Genomic DNA, 20,408 nt, shown 5'->3' on the forward strand with positions numbered 1-20,408 from the left:
AGAGGGCGCTCTCTTATTGCAGCGATAGCAGTGCAGGGTAGGGAATCACTCAGCATTAGTTTTGTTGAAGGTGGAGATGTTGTGAAAGGGTGTATGAGGATAATAGCAAGTAATGATGAGAATGCAGATCTCTCAGCTGGGGCCTGCCACAGCCTGCTGGCAGTTCCATAGGCAAGGCCCTCACACAACACTCACCACAATCATGTTTTTTGTGTGTGTTTTGGAGTAGAGGGAGGGGGGATCAGCGTTGTACTGCTTGTCTTTTCACGTTTCCAACTCTGAAACTCCAAATTCAGGGCCTCGCTTGTGTATATTTACAAAAACAAAACAGGCTGTGTTCTCTCCTCCTTCTGAGGTAAGGCACATTTCTCATCGGTCTGTCTTCTGGCAGAAAGGTGAGACAGCAAGAGCCTCTTTGTTTTGCTGGTAGCTGTGTAAAGGTTAATCTTGCCATGGCAGTCGCTCTGCATAGGAGAAGTTTAGACTTCTAGGTCTAAGAAAAGCAGGATTGGTTTAGCCTGTGACATGGAACTTCTTACTTAGTTCAACCCTGTCAGGTGAAGATTCTACATACCCTCCCCCCAATCCCCTAGTGGTGGTAAGCAGGACTGCAGAGATTTGTGCCTCATAGCAGCTGGGGGGGGGGGGGGGGGTGGAATTATGTTTGGGGTCTGGGCAGAGTATTAGACTCTGGTCATATCTTCCTTCTCACCTGCACATTCCAAATGATTTCAAATGTCTAAAGTTAAAAAAGCAGCCTCAGGTGTAATGTGGCCTGGCATTCTTTTTAAGCAATGAAGCCAGAATGAAAGACATGAGGCACAGTGGGGGCTACTTTTGTTTTTACAAGTGGTTTAATGCTTCTACTTTGGACAGAGGAGCTATGTGTCCCCAGAACGGTAAGCCCCTTACCTTATTCCCTCCAATCACACAAACACACACATTTTACCAGGTTCTCAGTTTCAGCCAAAGAGGAGCATCTTCTGCTTATAGGTATCCATAATTGGAGGTGGGAAGGTGCTCCCTGTTAACTTCCCTCACATGTGAAAAATTATATTCTTTTCCCTGATGTGAAGGAAGTTTCATTGCCCTGTATGCCCTTTTATCTCTCAAAATACACAGCTTTGGAAGTAGGAGTGAATTACTCTAATGAGCTAATTTATGGCCCCAGATAAAAATGATATGCTGAGCAATTTGATGACTGTGTAGGTGGCTGATAACTCATCAGTTGTACCTATTCCAGGTTATGTGGTCTCTGCCACTGATGTTGGGCTTGGAAAGTGTGCATGCCATTTTTCCAGAGACAATATAGGGCCGTCCATGGACTTACACTCACCCCTGATGACCTGCAGTCAGACTTTGCTTGCACACTGGTCTGTATAATAAAATGTCATTTATGATATCATGCCTGCTTTTCAATTTATGTGGCTGACAGCTTTTGCAAGCCCCTCCAAAAATGCATTTGTGGATTTTCACACATTTGAAACAGTATGTGTGAAGAATGGGACAGCAACAAGAGAACTAGTACTAGAGCATTGCTGTGCAAGCTGTATTAACTTAACTTGAATGCCAATTAAATTGAGGTTTTAACTTAATTTGGATTCCTTAAATTTTTTTTTCAGAAGTGAAATGAACATTTTCCAAATCTTTGTGGCATGCATCTTGTTGATTTTGCCTGATCTTTATCTTATTTCTACATTTCAGTTTTCCTCTTTTGCTTTCTTTTCATTTTTTCCCTCCATCTTATTTCTCTTTCTTTTCTCTCACACACCAACCCAGCCTCCCTCCCAAATATTCTCTATCACACTGGAGTGTGACATTCTCAGCATTCTTCCTGTGGCTGTTAATGTATCCTCTCTGTCCATTGTTCCTGCTTAATCATAAGCACCAACATTTCAAAATGATTGGGGGACATCAAATATAATACAAATTATCCCCCGCCCTGACACAGTGAACGAGCTTGTTCAATATTGGGTGCTCAGCACCCCTTGGCACCCACAGAGTTGACTCCTATTCCTTTAGTGACTACTCACCATTTCTCCCACTGGCTGTTTTTTTCTGTTACCTCCCTCTTATTGACCTCTTTCATTACCACCTTTCTGCCTCATTTGTCTCTCACACTTCCTTCCTCTTTCCCATGTAGGTCACAGGTATATATGGTAGTGGCAGCAGAGGGAGAGTGGGAGAGAGAGAATAATCAGTAGCAAGAGAGGAAGGAGACCCTGGGAAATCAGGTAGCTGTGGATGTAGTGAGAGAGAGGAAGATAAAGGACCATGAGAAGAGGATGAGCAACCCTGGAACAGTGGTGTGATCACCTCAGTGAGGGAAGCCAGGTGACTAGTGGGAGGGAGGACAATAATATGCAGCCCTTATTTCTCAGATGCATATCACCTTTCTTAGCCTTGGCCTCCTTCATCCCCTGTCCCCAGTTATTGTACGCTCGTTCACCTACATAAACTACTAAAGACAGACCTGTTCAGAAAAGCATACCCCACCGACCCAACATAAAAAACCTGGATACCTGCGACACAACGTAACCAAAGACCGTAATGGACATACCCTAATTCTTCCTCTCCCTCTCTAGTTCCCCCAATTGTATGTATTTTATTTATTTATTTGTTGTATTTGTACCCCACATTTTCCCACCTATTTGCAGGCTCAGTGTGGCTTACATAGTACCGTACAGGCGTTCGCCCAGTCCGGTAGAGAGCAGATACAAGGTTATATTGTAGTTAAAAGGTCGTGCGTTTCAGATACCAAGAGGGTTGGAAGGAGGAAAGGTTGTATGTTGTCCAGTACGATCATAGGTTTTGCTGTGTTGCCGGGTGCGGGGATTTATGTTGAATTGGTAGGGTTGGCTAGCCTAGTAATCTAAACAGTAGCCTACTCCAAGATGGAATTTGACAATGTATAATTGTATTCCAAAGCAGGTACCAGTCTAAAATATAATGTAATAGGCATTTATACATCTCCAAATTTCGTAGGAAATCTGATTCAGGTGTTTGAACTAAAAATTGGATTATTTTATTCATTAAACTTAGCCCATATCTTTCAGTTGGAAATTACCCTAATTCTTGAATTTGGATTAATCGGTGCTTAAATTATATTATTTTTGAGTTATATCTAGTGTAGTCCTATAATGTACTATGGAGCTCATTTTCAAAGCACTTAGAGGAGCGTTTTCGATATGACGTCTAAATCTGAATATGGACATTTTACACAAAACGTCCAAATTCTGAACAGGAAAGAAGGTCATTTTTGAAAAAGAAAAATGTCTATTTTTTTTTTTCGAAAATGCTATGGACGTTTTGTGATTTGAACTTTTTTTTTTTTGTCCATTTTCATAAAAAAAAAAAAAAAAACCACCCAAGTGCAAAACGCACAAAATCAAGCCATTGGGATGTAGGAAGAGCCAGCATTTTTAGTAGACTGGTCCCCCTGACATCCCAGGACAGCAATAGGGCTCCCTAGGGGGCACTGCAGTGGACTTCATAAACTGCTCCCAGGTATTTACCATACATGTAACTCATTCTACCATAATTTCACCTTGTATTGTTCATACCGGAATTGGCTAACACCGTTTACGGTACTATGTAAGCCACATTGAGCCTGGGAAAATGTGGGATACAAATGTAACAAATAATAATAATTTCTCTGAATAGTAATTCACCTGTCCTTGTCATTTGCACCAGACAAGTCTAGGGATATGTGGGTTTTGCATCCATCCACCAGCAGGTGGAGATACACAGAATTATGCTGTGTTTTAGAATTCTGTGCAGCTCAAACAATTAAGTATTCTTTGATCTCCAGCATATAGCAAATGGTTGCTGTGCAGCTCCAGGTTTGGATTTTGCTATAACTTTTGAACTGGTTGGTGACTAGTTTATCAGAAGTTAGTAGGCCTGGGGAATTTCTGTGGAAAAGTGTTGCTGATTATTTCAGTATAATTGGTCCTTCAGAGATAGAACTTGTGGTGCCAGATCTCCTCCACCCCCCCCCCCCCCCCCACCTGTCTTCTAAAGGTAACATTTGCTGACAGAAGAGCTGAGACTAATGAGAGATTTGAGGCTGTCTCTGAAGAAGTCTGTTGGTAAAAGCTGCATTTGTTCTGGTGGTGGGGGGGGGGGGGGGGATTTCTGTGCAGTCAGTATTTCTCTGTCTCCAGTGAAAAATGATGATTGAACTATGCAGCTCCTGGACTGTTTGTCCAAGGCAGCTCCTAACCCAAGAACTGGGTGTCAGTTGAACAGAAGAGTACCTCACTTGAGCTTTTACACTGCATTACAAAAAAAAGACAAAGCAATTGAATTGGACCTGCTTCAAGATGATAATTGGAGGAGTCGGAGTTTTTTGCCCACTCCCTTTCTCTTCCCTAATTTTATGGGAAGTTGCTTCTTCTCTTCAAAACTACTACTAATCATCTCTGTAGCGCTACTAGTCATACACAGCGCTGTACACATTATATGCAGGTACTTTCTCTGTCCCTAGAGGGCTCACAATCTAAGGCAGTGAAGAACGTCAAACTCGGCAGTTCCTTAGGATCTGCAGCAGATGAATCCAGAAACCTTGTGAGTTGTGACCGTGTACTAGCAGGTGGAGACAGAGAGCACTGAACTGCACTCTCTTACAGGATGGAATGCTCCTTCGTCAGTCAGTGTTCTCTATCTCCAGCAGGCGGATGGACAGTCTCTCCGAAGCTCCTGGTTTTATGTGATGCTAGCTCCTGTTCTGGGTCTCTCAGTTCAGTAGAGCTATGGGGTGTGTGGCTGAGCAATAGCGCCTTTAGGGGATACACCTTGTTACCCCAGGTCCCTTCCCCATCCTTCTGCCCTCTCCCTCCATTCTCCTTCCTCACTGAAGTGAACAGTGATCCACAAAAAAAAAAAAAAAAGCCACACAGTTCAGACTGTGAAGCAGCCAGTTTACCCAGATCATTTGGGTTCCTGTTTGGTTGCAGCCTGCTGGAGGACACAGGGAGCAGCATCGGGTCCCTGACCAAGAAGGGGGGCTGTTCGAGGCATTGTGTCGCAGAGGCAGTCTTGCTGGGTGAGAACATGCCAGTTTCTCGTGTAGGAGTCGTGCAGTTTCTTTCTCCATTACTCTGTTCCTGCTTCAGCAGTCATTTTAAGCAACTGCTAGGGGTAGTGCAAGGGGAGCAGCCGCTCTCCCAAACAGATTTCATATAAAAACGGCACCTACCTCTCCTGCTGTTGGGGGCGCCTACCTATCCTAATGCTGGACACACTCCCCCCTCACAGGTCTCTCTTTCCCCTCCTCTCCTCTCCTAATCATCCTTTTTACATCTTTGTCAGTAGGCGGCAGCGCTATCAGTTCTAAAAACAAAGTGAAAGCATCCGGACTATCAGCATTAGAGCTATGTCGGCATTAGCCGCTATTGCGGCTTAGTAAACGGTGTGTGTGTATGTGGGGGGGGGGGGGTAAGTTTGCACCAGAGGTAATAGAGAGTTAAGTGACCTTGCTCAAGTTCTGAAGGAGCAGCAGTGGGATTTGAACACTGGCCTACCTGGTTCTCAGCTTACTTCTCTAACCAATAGATACAGCTAATACAGATAATACCTATTCCAAACATGCTTTGTTACTTTACAGTAAACTAAAGACCAGCAGATCTAAAGCCTGATGGCCATTTGGCAAATTATCAAAAAATTTGATAGGCAAATCATTTTATGGTTGCCAAGTAACCACAGGATTTCTGTTAAAGTAGCCAACTGGAAGATGCTGGATTGAGGAGCTAGGACTGACTGGGAGCCAAGTACCTGAATACTGTTCCATTTGATGCTTTGTATTATTGTGATACATTATTTGGATGTTTTCAGCACATAATTCCCTGGAGTGTATACAGTGTGCCTAATACCACCAGCAATAGAGATACTAGGGGGAAATAGCTGGTGCAGTTGGACCAGAGACACAGGTAAGGGGGTCTTTCACTTCTGTGTTTAAAAGTACCCCTACTGTTTCTTTACAGCTGACAAGGGTGCTGCCCTCACCATAAGGATTTTAGGTAGCCCTGCCCCAACCCCACCCTAGGCCCACCTTACCCCACCTTAGTCTCACCAAACAGCTGAGTCACCGATCTCATATTCCTATACTACTACTACTACTTATCACTTCTATAGCGCTACAAGGCATACGCAGCGCTGTACACCTAAGGATTTTAACCCTCCCCTCTCTTCTAGCCATTCAGCCTTGCATCTGTGCCTATTTTACAAAAGTCTGCTCCCACTGATGTCAAAACCTGGCTATGCTTCTGGGTGCTGAGACTGTGATTTCTGGTCTGTCATGGCCGCTGACAATTTCAGGTTCCCCCTGGGGGTTTCTGTTCCTTTCTTCGGGCATGTCTGCTAACCATTCTGCACATGACACAGAATCTTTGCCGGAGCTGACTTCTATGTCACTTGGCCCCTTGGGCTCTCTCTCCTGCTAAGCCTAGTCTGGTTGCCCTTTGGCACAGAGGGAATGTTTAGCTCCAGTTCGGAGGGGGACTCTGTCTCCTCCATGTCTTCCCTTTTGGAGGTGGGGGGGTGGGAGATGTCTGCACCTTCTCTGACTATTTTTTATGCAAGGGCTCTGCAAGTTCTCTTTATTCCTTCCCCTAATCTTTAGTATTTAGCTTCCTTATTCCTCCACTAGCCACCACCAGAAGGCATCCTGGAGCCTTTCTGGGTTTCGGACCAATACGGTATTTATTTTAGGCTCAAGGGCTTCGGAAGCCAGTCTTTGGGGGATGAAGCAGTCTTTTCCTCTGTTCTACTTCCCGGGTGGGTCCTGGATGGATTCACGTTGCCTAACGTGCAGGCTTTGGTGGCTACTGTGACAAAAATCCACCTTGCTGATGACAGGCAGTGTGGCATTGTTGGATGTACAGGCTCGCAGGTTGGACTTCTCATTAGAACTTTCCTTTGATTTCTAGGTGCTTGCCTTGCACGGGGCTCTTTACTGTTTCCCTGTTCTTGTATACCCTTACTTTAGAGGGTTTTGAGTCCTCTCGGTTTTATATCAAAGGGCGGTTACTTAAAAAAAATATATAAAAAAAGGAAAACACAACACCCTTAAAGTTTCCCTCACTTCAGTTGGGGAACTTTCTTTTTGTTACCAGAACTCTGTTTATACTACTACTACTACTTAGCATTTCTATAGCGCTGCCAGGGTTACGCAGCGCTGTACAAGTTTAACATGGGGAAGGACAGTCCCTGCTCAAGAGAGCTTACAATCTAAAGGTTACAAACTATGTAGTCAGTGTAGGTAGCATGAATGGGGAAGGTGGTTAGGCGCCAAAAGCAAGGGAGAAGAGATGGGCCTTAAGTAAGGACTTGAAGATGGGCAGGGAGGGCGCTTGGCGTATGGGCTCGGGAAGTCTGTTCCAGGCATAAGGTGATGCGAGGCAGAAGGGGCGGAGTCTGGAGTTAGCGGTGTTTGAGAAGGGTACAGATAGGAGTGATTTGTCCTGAGAGCGGAGGTTACGGGCGGGAACATACGGGGAGAGGAGGGTAGAGAGGTAATGGGGGGCTGCAGATTGAGTGCATTTGAAGGTCAATAGGAGAAGCTTGAACTGAATACGGTAGCGGATAGGGAGCCAGTGAAGTGACTTGAGGAGAGGGGTGATATGAGAGTATCGGTTCACGCGGTAGATAAGACGTGCAGCGGAATTTTGGACAGCTTGAAGGGGGGATAGATGGCTAAGCGGGAGGCCAGCGAGAAGAAGGTTGCAATAGTCAAGACGAGAGGTAACGAGCGAGTGGACGAGGGTTCGGGTGGTCTGTTCAGAGAGGAATGGGCGAATTTTGCTAATATTATAGAGGAAGAATTTTCAGCATCTTTACAAGGGAGTTTTGTAGGGCTTCCTGTTTCTGTGGGAAGTTTTGCCTCTTGATTAAAAAAAAAAAACATTTTTTTGAGGCTCCTACTCTGTTCTCATGTCTATTCTGGTGTCCATAGTAACCATGGAAGAATGGAGTCCTGTTGCCATGCTGGGTTTTCTCCGGGTGCAGGGTTTCCAGTGCTGTGAGAAGCAGAGAGCTTTTCTGGAAGGTGGCTGAATTTCAACCTGTAAGTTCCAGGTTCAAGATTGCTTTGGGCATAGTATTAGAAGCTGTGGAACTCAGCTTTATTTCATATGGGACAAGTTTCACTGTTTCACTTCACTCTCCCATGTTGCTTGCCTTGGCAACCAGTTCTTGCGTGTCTGGGACGGCTAACTCTACACTTTAGTGCTATGGTTGGCTGTGTTGCTTTTCCACTGCAACCCTACTCTCTGGTCTTGTGCTCTGTCACTGTCAAATTATTACATCCCACCTCCAGTTTCTACTGTATCAGCGGCACCGTTAGTTATATGCTGTAGTGTTTCTGTTTGCTTCTCTTGCACTTTTGCTCCTTTTCATTCTGTGGAGCAGCTAGTGATATTATAAGCTACTTCAATGTAGAGGACTAGCTTAAAGGTTGAGACAACGAGCTGAGAGTGAGCTCAGGGCTCCAGAGGTTGCTGGTTTCAGTTCCCCTATATTTTACCAACCAGCCATATTCTCCTCCATCATCTGGCTCTGGTGCTCAGTTATCCTAAATGTGCAACCATGACAGCCAGTTCTTGTCACCTCAGCGAGCAGTTGGCTCTGGTTTGAGCATTGGGCAGCTGATGTGGCTTCTCCGTCACATTTCGCAGGCTACCTTGTTGAGGTGAGCTTTTGTTTGGGGAAGTTATAGAATGGTCAGTTAAGGACCTAGGGGAATCTAGGTCTCAGAGATCCTGAGAGGATGAGGCCAGGGATTCTTTAGACCCTCTGCCTCATTTTTCGGTTTCATGCTCGGCAAAGCACATATCACTTTCAAGTAGTTCCTGGTGGGCACTTCACTTCTGGTCAGGTTCCGGTCGCTGTCTACCAAATTGTCACAGCTTCCTGGGTGGAAGTCTCTGTTCTCTCTGGGACCTCAAATGGCAGTGCGTCTTCCAGGGCCAAGGTTGCTTGCTCGAGCAAGGCGGATATTGCGTTCATGTAGTTCCTGGCGGGCACTTCCACTTCTGGTCAGGTTCCAGGTGCTGTCTACCCGAATTGTCATGCCTTCTTGGGCAGAAGTCTGTTCTCTCTAGAAGACATGGGTAAGGTGGTGACATGGTCTTCCTTGTATATTTTCTCCAGACACTATCCTTCAGATGTCTCCACTTGGTTGGGTGCATCTTTTGGGGTATCAGTGCTATCCGCTAGAGTTTCAAGTTCCCCCTTTTCCCATATTTTTGGACTGCTTTGCTACATCCCACAAGTTTCTGGGTTCATCTGCTGTCGACACTAAGGAACGAAAAATTATGTCTTACCTGATTAGTTTTCTTTCCTTTAGTCGCAGTCCAGAGGCCCACCCTGGTTTTTTTCCGGCAGTACCTCTTGGTTAAGTCTTCCTGTGGGACAGTGTTGGTTCACTTTTACTTTTAGGTAGCCTGTTATAATCTGTTTACATGTTTGCAGTTCTTAGTTTGTTAATTTTCACTATGCAGAAGGAGTAGGAGAAATGTTATAATGCTGTTCGTTCAGCTTTGTTATGAGAAATACTGTTTGACTAAGGAGCATTCCATCCTGTAAGACAGTGCAGTTCAGTGTTCTGTATCTCCACCTGCTGGTAGATGGTCACAACCCACAAGTTTCTGGATTCATCTGCTGTGACTAAAAGAAAGAAAATTATAAGGTAAAAGACATAATTTTTCGTTTGTATTCCAGGATAAAATACCAATTAGTGGAAACAGCTGGGAACTTGCACCCACACTGTGAAGAGGGATATTGTTTTGCTATTTTTTTGGATAATCCTGAGGGAGCTGGTTTCAGAGGTTGAGTGTTTGGACCAGCAGCAGAGTATATTTCAGTGCATCTAGGCTGAAGCACCAGCCTTTCCTGCCAGCTCAGCCCAAGCACCTGAGGTAATTTTCATGGTGCCTTTCTGGATGCAAGCCTTAGCAGAGGGGATAACTCAAAGGAATCAGAGACTCCCCTTCCCCCATTGGTTTCTTTTTCTTCAGGTAAGTAGGAGCTAGGTGGCTGGGTGCAATTTGGAGAGGTTTGACACCCAGCCAAAAGCAAAACTGGAGAGGTTCCCCAGACTGAGCTGTAGCCTGTGCTGTGTATGTGGTATAAGACCTGGCACTATTCATGTCTTCGGCCTTTTTATTGCTGCTTTGTGTTGGAGGAAAAAAAAAAAGTTATAGAGGAAGATAGAGAAAAATGGGAAAGTTCATGAAAGCTGTATATGTACCCTCAGAGATGGCAGAGCCTGCACAGCTCCAGTTCTCTACCGAGTTAATATTTCAGTAGGTGGCATCACCTGCGTGTCAGAGTGCCTCTCCTCTCCACACCTTCCCAGAAACAGCCTGCAGAATTGGCTCTCTGCCCCTCTACATAAGTGAAGCTTTCCAGAATACCTTTGATTAGATTTGTGATGCATGAAAATTTTCTGCAGCCTAAAAACAAGTGACCTGCTTTGGCAGCACCTTCAGGTTCCTTCCTAACGACTCTCAGGAGGATGGAGAACTCCCTCCTGAGGAGGGAGATAACCCTAGGATGTTTGTGTTTTTTAGGAAAGAAGAACTCTCACTCTTAGTTACTCGGTCTTTGAGGGTCTTGGATATTTCAACATCATCTCAACCCCCTTCACTGCAGGGGGATTCCATTATGTGAGCCTTTACAATTCATGAGGCTATTTTGGATCTCATTACAGCGGAATGGGATTCCCCTAATGCAGCTCTTGGGCTCAATCATTCTAATTATGCTCAGTCAGGTTTTTATGATATCCACAATGAATATGCATACCTTCCAATAAAGTGACCACTTTAACAATTCAGAAAAACATGTGCTTCATTTATTATAAATATGTAAATCTTACTTATACATCAAACAATGTTTAGTATTTGCATATCCCATTTCCTCTAAACACTTTACATTCATACCACTCATTCATACCTAACATCATTACATTTTGCTTTAGCTGTGTATCCGCTATTCCAAGACCATAAGTGTAACATCAAAAACATCACTTGACAATTTTTTCTATTATTTTTCAAATTGACCTGGTGGTTTTTCACCAAAGCATCTGACGACTATGCTTGAATTCTTCCATAGATGTTCTTAAACAAAATTCTTTCAGTCCCAACCAGGTATTGTGGATAGATGAATTTCAAACCTCAATATCTTATGTTCACTTTACTTTATTATATCCAACAATTCTTGTTCCTCTTCTGTTCAGTGATGCAATATTGCCGTCCCGCTCTGAATTCCACATAACAGTCTTATACTATGCGGTCTTCTCACATACAGTGGGGGAAATAAGTATTTGATCCCTTGCTGATTTTGTAAGTTTGCCCACTGACAAAGACATGAGCAGCCCATAATTGAAGGGTAGGTTATTGGTAACAGTGAGAGATAGCACATCACAAATTAAATCCGGAAAATCACATTGTGGAAAGTATATGAATTTATTTGCATTCTGCAGAGGGAAATAAGTATTTGATCCCCCACCAACCAGTAAGAGATCTGGCCCCTACAGACCAGGTAGATGCTCCAAATCAACTCGTTACCTGCATGACAGACAGCTGTCGGCAATGGTCACCTGTATGAAAGAAACCTGTCCACAGACTCAGTGAATCAGTCAGACTCTAACCTCTACAAAATGGCCAAGAGCAAGGAGCTGTCTAAGGATGTCAGGGACAAGATCATACACCTGCACAAGGCTGGAATGGGCTACAAAACCATCAGTAAGACGCTGGGCGAGAAGGAGACAACTGTTGGTGCCATAGTAAGAAAATGGAAGAAGTACAAAATGACTGTCAATCGACAAAGATCTGGGGCTCCACGCAAAATCTCACCTCGTGGGGTATCCTTGATCATGAGGAAGGTTAGAAATCAGCCTACAACTACAAGGGGGGAACTTGTCAATGATCTCAAGGCAGCTGGGACCACTGTCACCACGAAAACCATTGGTAACACATTACGACATAACGGATTGCAATCCTGCAGTGCCCGCAAGGTCCCCCTGCTCCGGAAGGCACATGTGACGGCCCGTCTGAAGTTTGCCAGTGAACACCTAGATGATGCCGAGAGTGATTGGGAGAAGGTGCTGTGGTCAGATGAGACAAAAATTGAGCTCTTTGGCATGAACTCAACTCGCCGTGTTTGGAGGAAGAGAAATGCTGCCTATGACCCAAAGAACACCGTCCCCACTGTCAAGCATGGAGGTGGAAATGTTATGTTTTGGGGGTGTTTCTCTGCTAAGGGCACAGGACTACTTCACCGCATCAATGGGAGAATGGATGGGGCCATGTACCGTACAATTCTGAGTGACAACCTCCTTCCCTCCGCCAGGGCCTTAAAAATGGGTCGTGGCTGGGTCTTCCAGCACGACAATGACCCAAAACATACAGCCAAGGCAACAAAGGAGTGGCTCAGGAAGAAGCACATTAGGGTCATGGAGTGGCCTAGCCAGTCACCAGACCTTAATCCCATTGAAAACTTATGGAGGGAGCTGAAGCTGCGAGTTGCCAAGCGACAGCCCAGAACTCTTAATGATTTAGAGATGATCTGCAAAGAGGAGTGGACCAAAATTCCTCCTGACATGTGTGCAAACCTCATCATCAACTACAGAAGACGTCTGACCGCTGTGCTTGCCAACAAGGGTTTTGCCACCAAGTATTAGGTTTTGTTTGCCAGAGGGATTAAATACTTATTTCCCTCTGCAGAATGCAAATAAATTCATATACTTTCCACAATGTGATTTTCCGGATTTAATTTGTGATGTGCTATCTCTCACTGTTACCAATAACCTACCCTTCAATTATGGGCTGCTCATGTCTTTGTCAGTGGGCAAACTTACAAAATCAGCAAGGGATCAAATACTTATTTCCCCCACTGTAAGCTTAGGCATTTATAGGTTCCTAATGCATTAGCTGATTCAATCTCGACTTTCCGCCGATTCAGTCTCAACTCAGTCAAACCCTACGCAATCGATGCATTTCACCACGAAGGCATCTTCAGGGGTTTAACTAGAAGAAAAGTGGGATTGCATTTTGATAAACCTATATCCTCACCATTACCTCTATTAAACGCCTTTTATATACATTTTATACAAAAATATACCTTCAACATTGCCAGCAGTTCACACAGTAGAAAGGCAGACCATTCTATAGAACAGTTTAGGTTTGTGGTATTAGTACAATTTAGAGTGGGAGAGGGCATTAATATTTTGCAAAGGATGATGTGCACTGAGCAAAGATTTATTTATGAATGGTGTACAGTATACCCCATGGGACTCAAAGAAGTTGATTGGGCAGCACTGTGAATAAAGAGGAGGAGCTAATGGTTTGAGCTAGATTTATATAAAGAGGGCGCATGCGCTGGCGTTGTTTTGTGCAGGCTCCTGTGGAGGATCATACCTATGTGAACTGCTGGCGATATTGAAGGTATATTTTTGTACATTAGATCGTGAATTAGCAGCTTAACTGAGAGGATATATTTTGTCAGCTTCTTCACTCCTTCTCTTCCACTAGTGGGAGACAGTAAACCATTAGTTTACTTCATGGTATTATTTTTTAAGTTTAAGTAACTAACACACACACACAGGTTTCTGATGCCTGTGATTAAAACTGTAGTATCCCATCACTGTCATGGAATACTACTGCACCCCTCAGTTTACCAGATTATTATATTCGACCCCTTCCGTTAACCAGATCTCAGTTAAAAAGGTAGAGTTCCTTTGATTTTCATTAATTACACCCTCTAATAGGTGCCACTTACTGACTATAGTCGCTCCAGCTAAAGAAAAGGCTCCTCAATGCTTTTGCTTTTCTGCCTCAGAATCTAAGCAAGAGAAACAGGGCTGTCCCGTGGCATGTGACCATGTGTTCCCTTATGGTTGGATGAGATCTCCTTCATCCTTCACCACCCCGCACTTTGTAGGTGGTGAAAGAAATAACACTGTACCTTGATACTTCAAGCATGGTCAACTGGCTATTCTTTAATCTTGTGAAAGTATCCTCTGTCCACAGCAAGTCCTGGGGTTGGCTTGAACAGAGCAGAGACTGCAGAAACAGCCGGGTACCAATGACGTGGGTAGGCTCGGCTTGGCCAGCATGCGGCTTGCACACTTCCCTATATCTCAGCATTGAGTTTCAGTGCATGACTCTCCATGTGTGGTCGTATCACTGTCCTGTCTAAAAACTCACCTTTTTTTGGAGTTGCTTTTAAATTATAAATCTTCAAATCTTAGTTTCTGTGTGTATTCTGTAATATGTTTCCTGAAAAGTCTTATTTATTTTGTCTGCATGTCTTTGCTAGACTATAAGCTCAATAAAGCAAACTTTGTTCTGCACATTGAGGTATACCTGTAGTAGCAGTAGTAATCAGCCTTTTGGATTTGGTAGTTTCAAAAGTTGAATAAGAGTGGGCTTATAATCTGTGCTGTACCTGAGTCAATGGAGGGTGAAGTGATTTGCCCATGGTCAAGAGACATTTCAGTGAAAAAAGCAGAATTAGAACTTTGGCCAAATCCAGATCAGAACTTTTTGCAATTGGGGTAAGCACTACCTCCCCGAAAGATGGAGAGAACCAGCCTTCAGTTAGAATAGTATTCATCAAACACACCAACCGATTAATTATAAGAGAAGAAGCTTCTACCAGCAAAGCTGCCAGAAACATCTGACAGACAATGAAAGCCTCTTGACAAAACACTGAATCACAGAACTTGTACCCATCTGAAAAGATGACCAACATCTGTCAGCAGGTATACCCTCAATCTCAACTGAAAGATGCATGTATCAAATTTATTTTACTAGAAAAATATAATGCAAGATCTTTTGCTGTCGGCTGTATCACTTCAGACATTGTATTTGCTGACCTTTTAGTAAGTGACTTCATATCACCAAACAGTTAAGTCAAATTTAGCTTATCCAATCAATGTTAAATAATGTTCCTTCTTTGCCCTCTTGATTTGAGAATTATACTATGAGAATAATTTTCTCCATTGTTTTTTTTTAATGTTAAATCACTATGAGGCTCATTTTCAAAGCACTTAGCCTCCCAAAGTTCCATAGAAACCTATGGAACTTAGCCTCCCAAAGTGCTTTGAAAATATGCCTCCAGATTTCCTCCAAGTGCTTTCTGCTCTTCGACATTCACGCTTTAAAGATTTTAAAGTTGTAGAGTACCATGGATTCTTTATATTTCAAGATATGTCTTTAACAACAAGGTGCTATTTTATCTAAAGCCAAAGAAATATTTTGAAGCCAACAGGTATGGTATGGTATATTGCTATGGGCAGAGGTATAAGGTTGTATTTTACCTTCTCTCCTTAGGCATATGAAGATTCATGAGAAGGATCCCAATGGTGTTGTAATCACAAGCCCTCTATCTCCTTTCAAACGACGAAGGCTGCCAACCAAGAGGAAGCTGAGTCATGAAACAGAGAATGAGGAGCCCATGCCTGCTAAGAAGGTCTGTATGATGGAAGCACATAGGGCTTTTTCCTTCTTCCACGTGTGAACTTTTAACCCAGTTAGAATCTGTCCAAAGCTCACTCAGTGCTGTATGTAATTTTTAGGATGCGGGGATAACAAAGGTCTGTATTTCTTGCTGCCAAGATTTTTGTTTTCTCCCCTGTGTCCCACCCACCCACACAACTGTTGCAGAAACAGCCCTTGCTGACTGCTGTTCCCTTCAGAAGCCTTCTTTTCTGTCTGTCTCTTTATGTATTTATTTTGATTTATTAACCACCTTTATGAAGAGATTCACCCAAGACCATGTACAGCGGGTACAGTTTAACATAAAAAGTACAGTTTTAACAGCATAACAGTAGTAAAATGACCATATATAAGCATACATACAGTCAGAAATAAGCAGTGGATTTTCCCCAAGTCCATCTTAATAATGGCTTAAGGACTTTTATTTTATGAAATTAACCAAACCTTTTTTAAACCCTGCTAAGCTAACTGTTTTTACCACATTCTGTGGCATCGAATTCCAGAGTTTAGTTACACGTTGAGTAAAGAAATATTTTCTCTGGTTTGTTTTAAATTTAATACTTAGCAGCTTCATTGCATGCCCCCCCCCCCCCCCCCCCCATTCCTTGTGTTTTTGGAAAGAGTAAACGTGATTCACATCTACCTGTTCCACTCCACTCGTTATTTTATAGACCTCTATCATATCTCCCTTCAGCCCTCTCTTCTCCAAGCTGAAGAGTCGTAGCTACTTTAACCGTTTCTCATAGGGAAGTCGTCCCATTCCCATTATTTTCATTGCCCTTCCTCTGTACCTTTTCTAATTCCGCTATATCTTTTTTGAGATGCAGTGACCAGAATTGCACACAGTATTTGAGGTGTGGCCGCATTATGGAGCAATACAAAAGCATTATAACATCCTCATTTTTTTTCCAATCCTTTCCTAGTAATTCCTAACATTCTATTTTCTTCCTTAGCCGCTGCTGACCACTGAGCGGAGGGTTTCAATGTATCATGAACGATGACACCTAGATTCTTTTCCTGGGTAGTGACTCCTAATGTGGAACCTTTCATTACATAGCTATAGTTTGAGGTCCTCTTTCCCACATGCATCACTTTGCACTTGCTCACATGAAATGATTCAATAATGTCTTAAAATCAAGACAATATCAAGTAAAGTTAATCTGGTAATATTTCTTCACCCTGGCTCTCTGTGTGTTGTGTGCCCCATGGTTCCCCTTTCTCCCACTCTGTTTAATATAATGATGATCCCACTAGGTAGATTATTGGAATTAAATGGCTTTAATACCTTTGTTTATGCTGATGATGTCACTATTTACATACCATTTAAAGAAAATTTAGATGAAATCTTGCCTAGAATTAAGTCTGACTTGGATCTGATGGAATCTTGGGCTGTCAGTTTTAAATTAAAACTGAGGCCAAGATGCACTAAAAAATCATTAAAGCCCTTCCCTTACCGATTCCCTTAGCGAATCAGTAAGGAACCCCACTACCCATCTCCATTGAGAATACTGACCATTTAACCCTACTCTCTGTTTTCTGCCCTTTAGCCAGTTCTTAATCCACAATAGAACACTACCTCCTATCCCATGACTTTCTAATTTCCTCAGAAATCATTCATGAGGTACTTTGTCATATATCTTTTGAAAATCCACGTTTATTCACCCCTTCAAAGAAATGTAGTAGATTGGTGAGTCAAGGTTTCCCTTCACTAAATCCATGTTGAATTTGTCTCAATAATCCATGCCTATGTATATGCTCTTTATAATAGCTTCTACCATTTTGCCTGGCACCAACATCAGGCTCACTCATCTATAATTTCCCAGATCACCTATGGAACCCTTTTTAAAATTTGGCGTTATATTGGCCATTCTGCAATCTTCCATGCCATGCTGGATTCTAAAGATAAATTACATATTACTAACAATAGCTCTGCAAGTTCATTTTTCATTTCTATCAGTACTTCGAGATGTATAGTATCCTGTCCAGGAGATTTGCTACTGTTCAGTTTGTCACATTGCTTCATTACATCTTCCAGGTTTACGGAGGTTTGATTAGTTTTTCTGACTCATCAGCATTGAATATAATTTCTGGCACTGGTATCTACCCCACATCTTCCTTCTCTGAAGACTGAAGCAAAGAATTCATTTAATCTCTCCATTGCGGACTTGTCTTCCCTGAGTGCCTCTTTTACCCTTTGGTCATCTAGCGGTCCAACTGATTCTTTTCTTGGCTTCTTGCTTGCAATATGCCTAAAAAAGTTTTTACTTTGTTTTTGCCTCCAATACAATTTTCTTTTCAAAGTCTCTCTTTGCCTTCCTTACCAGCACTTTGCATTTACTACTACTACTTAACATTTCTAAAGCGCTACTAGGGTTACGCAGCGCTGTATAATTTACATAGAGGGACAGACCCTGCTCAAAGAGCTTACAATCTAGAAAACAAGTGAACGGTCAGACCGATAGGGGCAGTCAAATTGGGGCAGTCTGGATTTACTGAACGGTAAGAGTTAGGTGCCGAACGCAGCAATGAAGAGGTGGGTTTTAAGCAAAGACTTGAAGATGGGCAGGGAGGGGGCTTGGCGTATGGGCTCATTTTATGCTGTATCCTATTATTTTCAGTCGGATTCTTCCATTTTCTGAAGGATTTTCTTTTAGCTCTAATAGCTTTCTTCACCTCACTTTTTAACCATGCCAGCTGTTGTTTGACTTTCCTTTTTCCTTTTTTAATATTTGGTCTGGTGTTCCAGGATCATGATTTGGAATAGCATCCGTGCCTGATGTAAATTTTTTACCTTTGCAGCTGCTCCTCTAAGATTATTCTTTTTTTTTTTTTTTTTACCATTCTCCTTATTTTATCATAGTCTCCTTTTTGAAAGTTAAATGCTAACGTATTAGATTTCCTATCCTGTGTGTACTTACCCCAGAGATTATGATCACTGTTATCAAGTGGCCCCAGCTCCATTACTTGCTGTACAAGATAATGTGCTCCACTATGGACTGGGTCTAGAATTGTTCCCCCTCTTGTTGGTTCCTGAACCAGCTGCTCCATAAAGCAGTCTTTGATTTCATCAAAGAATTTTACCTCCCTAGCATGTTGCATATACCCAGTCAATATTGAGGTAATTGAAATCACCCATTATTATTTTGTTCCCCAGTTTATTAACCTCCCTAATTTCTGATAACATTTCTGCATCTGTCTGTTCATCCTGGCCAGGTGGATGGTAGTACACTCATCACTTTCCCCCTTTACATATGGAATTTTGATCCATAGGGATTCTAAGATGTGTTTTGTGTCCTGCAGAATTTTTAGTCTATTCAGTTCAAGGCCCTCTTTAACATGTAATGCTACCCTTTCCACCAATTTGATCCACCCTATGAGTGCAATATAGTTTGTACCCTGGTATGACAGTATCTCATTGGTTATCTTCCTTCCAGCAGGTCTCAGAAATGCCTAGTATATCTATCTTTTCATTTAGTGCAATATATTCTAACTCTCTCATCTTATTTCTTAGGCTTCTGGCATTTGCATACAGACATTTCAAACAGTGTTTGTTGTTCATATTTATAACTTGCTCAGCAGCTGACAGTGATAATTTGCAATCTTTAAAAGTCATGTGGTCTACTATGGTCTTTATTGCAGCCTCGCTATCAGGATACACTGTCTTCCCTGTTTTGGTAGTACAAAGTCAATTGGAATAAATAGATGGATGGCTAAACTGAAGCAAATTATAGATAAAGTTCAGTAAGATAGAGAAACTGGTCTAAGTTACAGTATATTTGCACCTCCAATCTCACCTGCACAGGCTGTTTTGTGATTGCTGGGCTTCCCCCCCAGCCTGCTTCCATTTCTGGGAAGAGGGTGTTGCCTGTGGATCCTTTGCATGGAAATGCCTTCATGGTGTGCTCTCATGCTACTTTCTTTTCCAAATCTACTACTGCTGCTTGCTGAGCCCTGAGTTACATGCAAATTGAGAGATGCAGTGTGAGAGAGAGCCTTATTTACTAAACTTTTTTCTTATAGACAAGAAGGGGAAATTTTATAAGGGACTAGAGCATATAAAACCATGTTTATACACTAAATTAGGCTCTTATAAATTTGCCTGGGGGCATACGCCCTTAAAATGTATGCAGAAATATAGCACCTGCTTTTATATGTCATCAAGGTAGCTCGGTAACTGATCACTCGCTCTTGTGTGTGTTGTGTACCTAACATTCTCCGAGGACAAGCAGGCTGCTTGTTCTCACTGATGGGTTGACGTCCTCGGCAGCCCCCTCCATCGGAAAGTTTACTAGCAAAGGCCTTTGCTAGTCCTCGCGCGCACATGCGCACCGCGCATGCGCGGCCGTCTTCCCGCCTGAAACCGGCTCGAGCCGGCCAGTCTTCTTTCGTCCGCGCTCGGTACGGTCGTGTTACGCCGTTCGTGCCCCAGAGAGTCGACCTCGCGCGTCCTTTTCGACGTGTTTTTTCCTTGTTTTTCTTTAAAAAAGTTCGGGAAGCGCTCCGGAAGTGTTCCGGAAGACCCTTTCGGGTTTTCTGCCCTTCCCGTAATTTTCTCAACTTTTGCCCCGTAAGTTTTCTTTCGTTGTCGGGGTAGGCCTAGTTTGGCCTCGGTCGAGATTTTTCTCCCTTTAAATTTTGGTGCTTCAATTTTCGCCATTTCGGCCTTTGATTTCGCCGGCGTGATTTTTCCGCCCATGACATCGAAGCCTTCCAGCGGCTTCAAGAAGTGCACCCAGTGCGCCCGGGTAATCTCGCTCACTGATAGGCACTCTGCGTGTCTTCAGTGTCTAGGGGCCCAGCACCGCCCTCAGAACTGCAGTCTGTGTTCCCTGTTACAAAGGCGGACTCAGGTAGCGAGATTAGCCCAGTGGAACGTTTTGTTCTCGGGCTCTTCGTCGACATCGGCAC

General features: G+C 43.2%; 1 protein-coding gene across 1 annotated transcript in view; it reads left to right on the forward strand.

Annotated features, from left to right (window-relative positions):
- The window catches only part of RREB1 (ras responsive element binding protein 1), a 387,040-nt gene that overhangs the window by 272,256 nt on the left and 94,376 nt on the right, over positions 1-20,408 (forward strand). The window contains 1 exon segment of the mRNA XM_030208824.1: positions 15,336-15,474. Coding sequence (XP_030064684.1) covers positions 15,336-15,474 — 139 coding nt within the window.

The sequence above is a fragment of the Microcaecilia unicolor genome, chromosome 1, assembly GCF_901765095.1.
Source record: "Microcaecilia unicolor chromosome 1, aMicUni1.1, whole genome shotgun sequence".
In the NCBI taxonomy this organism is placed as follows: Eukaryota; Metazoa; Chordata; class Amphibia; order Gymnophiona; family Siphonopidae; genus Microcaecilia; species Microcaecilia unicolor.